The sequence below is a fragment of the Raphanus sativus genome, unplaced genomic scaffold (genome assembly GCF_000801105.2).
Source record: "Raphanus sativus cultivar WK10039 unplaced genomic scaffold, ASM80110v3 Scaffold1639, whole genome shotgun sequence".
In the NCBI taxonomy this organism is placed as follows: domain Eukaryota; kingdom Viridiplantae; phylum Streptophyta; class Magnoliopsida; order Brassicales; family Brassicaceae; genus Raphanus; species Raphanus sativus.
In genome coordinates, this window is record NW_026616948.1 from 15,110 (window position 1) to 18,173 (window position 3,064).

General features: G+C 32.0%; 1 protein-coding gene across 1 annotated transcript; it reads right to left on the reverse strand.

The window, feature by feature from the left end:
• Positions 1–240: 240 nt before the first annotated feature.
• On the reverse strand, positions 241–2,845 carry LOC130504524 (uncharacterized). The gene is made up of 4 exons (XM_056999133.1): positions 2,513–2,845; positions 1,180–1,391; positions 834–1,101; positions 241–549 (listed from the first exon to the last, which is right to left on the reverse strand). The coding sequence occupies exons 1-4, from the start codon at positions 2,762–2,764 to the stop codon at positions 256–258; spliced, it is 1,026 nt and encodes a 341-aa protein (XP_056855113.1). The 5' UTR covers positions 2,765–2,845; the 3' UTR covers positions 241–255.
• Between the last annotated feature and the right edge of the window lie 219 nt (positions 2,846–3,064).

A 3,064-nucleotide genomic window follows, 5' to 3' on the forward strand; every position in this document is an offset into this window, starting at 1 on the left:
ATGTGTGTCTTATTAATGTCGAATATGAACTCCTTATATAGGGAGTTACAATGTCATAAACCCTAATGGGTCAGTTACAAGATGGCCACTAATGGGTCAAAGCCTAGTAAGTATCTTTTGGATAAACATCCATCAGAACCAGTCGGTTCATAACAATAACAATATTAATTTCTCTTACGCATAAAAGATCTCTTCCGTAAACCAAATCTAAAACGAGACCAACATCAGTTTAGATTCAGGATGAAGATAAAATGATCATCCATCGACAAGAAGAGCCTTTATAATGTCTTCGCATTTCCCCTCCTCAGCGTTTAGAAGATGTCCATAACCAGGGACTTCGTGGTACTTAATCCATGGAAGCTTCTTTGATATATATTGATTAATTTCACGCGGAATAATCTTATCTTCCATCCCTTGCCACATGTGTACTGATCCTACACCTTCCACAAATGGATTTTCCAGTTCAGTCGGGTCGAACTCCCATGTTGCAAATCCAGCTATCATGTCACGGTGAAGACTTTCATGGTCTCCTTGTTGCCTGGCTTTTTCCTGGGGTTAAAACAGATCGTCTAATGTAAAAATATAGGATCAAACTGCGAATACGTTGAATTAAAAAGAAAACTCAGGTGATCATACACAGCTCATTTTCAATTAGCAATTTCATTTTTTGGTACAAATATTAAATTATTATACCAATTTTCGGTTGATGCCAATTATAAAAAAGAACGAAATTTGAAGGATAATAACAGTGTTCAATGCATACTTCAAACTAATGTAAACTAAATTAGCCCTTTCATTCTTATAAACTTTTAAATCAGGTTTTTGATTTTTACCATGAGAGGATTAGGATTCTCTTGCTTTTTCTTTATGATGGTCAAATCTTTTTCGCTGCGTAACGCCCTGCTCCCAGAGATTATACTCGAAGAAGGAAACAATTTTTGGGTCAACCACCAATACAAGAGCCAAGGAACATAATGAGCCACTCTATACGTCCACTGGTCTGTTTCTGGCAGTAGCTTGAGCGCTTCACTCAATATGTTTTGAGGTACTTTGGTCCACCAGTAGCTCACAAATGGAACCACTAAGACTGCACCAGCTAGTCTATGAAACGAAACAACATTAGAATATGAGATAAGAAAGTGTAAAAAAACTGAATACAATAGTTTTGATTTTTTTTACCTGTGGGGAATATATTTGAGGCAGCTATAAACGGAGTATGCACCGAGTGATACCCCGATAACGTAGACCTTTGGTCCAAGTGTGAGTTTGTCGGCGAGTTCTTCAATGTCGTTTGCTTCGCTTTTGACTGTGCGCGAAGGGTGTGGATCACTTTCTCCATATCCTGCTCTATCGAAAAATACAAAATATAGACCTAGCTCCTCAACAAGATCCTGTAATAAATAAAAAAAACCTCGTTGTTTAGTGTAGCGATTGTTTTAAACTTCTTTTGTGTTTACATGTGGATTTTTTTTTTGTTCATTCGTTTTTTAAGAAAAAAATATTTACACGTTTTTGTAATATTTTTTTTTCAAAAGAGTATTTGACCCTTAACAAAGGAGTTTGCTTAAAATGAAAAAAACTGGAATCAATTGAGGAAAAAACATAGTATAATACCAACAAATTATGACACATGTAAAGGAAAATTTAGGTGTTTTGGCTACTTATGAAGACATGATCATATTATAAATATTTATTATTACATTCATTATTAAAAATTACAAAATTTCATTAGTGTTTATAAATTTTTAAATTTATAAGTTAAAATTATGTATGATTAAAAGATTATTTTTGGATAACAACACAGTATGTATATGAATTATTATTTGTTTAAAAAAAATCTTATGTTTTGGCTATATATATATATATATATATATATATAATTTACAAAAAAGTTATCTAATAAAATTTTAATTATTTACTATTCATTAAATATGTAATGACATTAACCGTTCTAATTTTTAACGTGAGAGCTCAAAAATAAATATAAAATATTTTCACAAATAATAGTATAAACTAAATGCTGATAAATTAGTTTAAGTTCTTATAAAATATAATTTTTGAAGTAGCTAAAAAGGGAAAGGGTATTTTGACACTTAACAAAATGATTTTGCTTAAAATACAATAAAGTGGGGAATCAATTGAGAAAAAACAGTATCGTACCATGGTTTCATGTAAAATCAAAACTAAATGCTAAAAAAAAACAATTATAAAATTAATTAAATGGTATATGTTTTCTTCTTAGGTATTCTGGACTTATATAAGATTTGTTTCATATTAATCCAGAAGAAGAGGTGTAGTCCATAGATGAAACTTTTCTCTGAAAATTTAAATAGGTCATAATCAATAGACTTCTATTCATCTGGTCACATGATAGTGTTTAGTGAAATGCATACAAACCTGAGTTGCTTAGCAACCTAGAACTCATTTGCTACTAGACCACCTTTAACATGTGTGAGAATCAATAAGAGAGAAGAGAGCAGATGGCAGAGTTAACTACAAAATCAGAACATACCTTAGAGATAGGAAAATCCATGTCTTTGGAGCTGCCAAATCCATGGACGACGATGATCTTGTACTTAGCATTGGTACTATTAACACCAGATTCTTTATAAGCAATATGTCTTCCATCACTGAGCTTGATTCTCGGAGAAGTAACCGGAGGACCATGAGGATCATCGCAGATTCTCGGTGGTGGAGGCTTCAATGATCGGTAAATGTAGCATGCAAGGCATACAAGGACCGCAACGATCATAAAAAGCATCATTATCGTTACTTATAACTGAAACAAAAGGTGACTAGCTTGAGTTAACAAAAATGCATAATCTAAAATTTATGAATTATAATTATATTAAAACATTAGATTATCAGTCTTTAACTTAATTAAAAAACTAAGAATAATGAACTAGAAAGACGAGGAGAAAGAGAGAAACTGTTTAGGAAAAGATGCTTAAGACTTTAGGATTGGTTCTTAGGTGACACTATGGATCTCATATTTATAGTGTAGAAATCCATATATGAGAAATATATGAGAATATTTATTGAGAGTATTTCCAATGTATACCTC

What these genes read in the sequence shown, in the direction of transcription:
- LOC130504524 (XM_056999133.1), bottom strand. Translation starts at nt 2,764, where the DNA reads ATGATGCTTTTTATGATCGTTGCGGTCCTTGTATGCCTTGCATGCTAC. An exon ending in TGGATTTTCCTATCTCTAAG is followed by an intron (nt 1,392 to 2,512) that starts GTATGTTCTGAT and finishes TATTTATTACAG; the next exon opens with GATCTTGTTGAGGAGCTAGG. An exon ending in AGAATCCTAATCCTCTCATG is followed by an intron (nt 550 to 833) that starts GTAAAAATCAAA and finishes TTTTAACCCCAG; the next exon opens with GAAAAAGCCAGGCAACAAGG.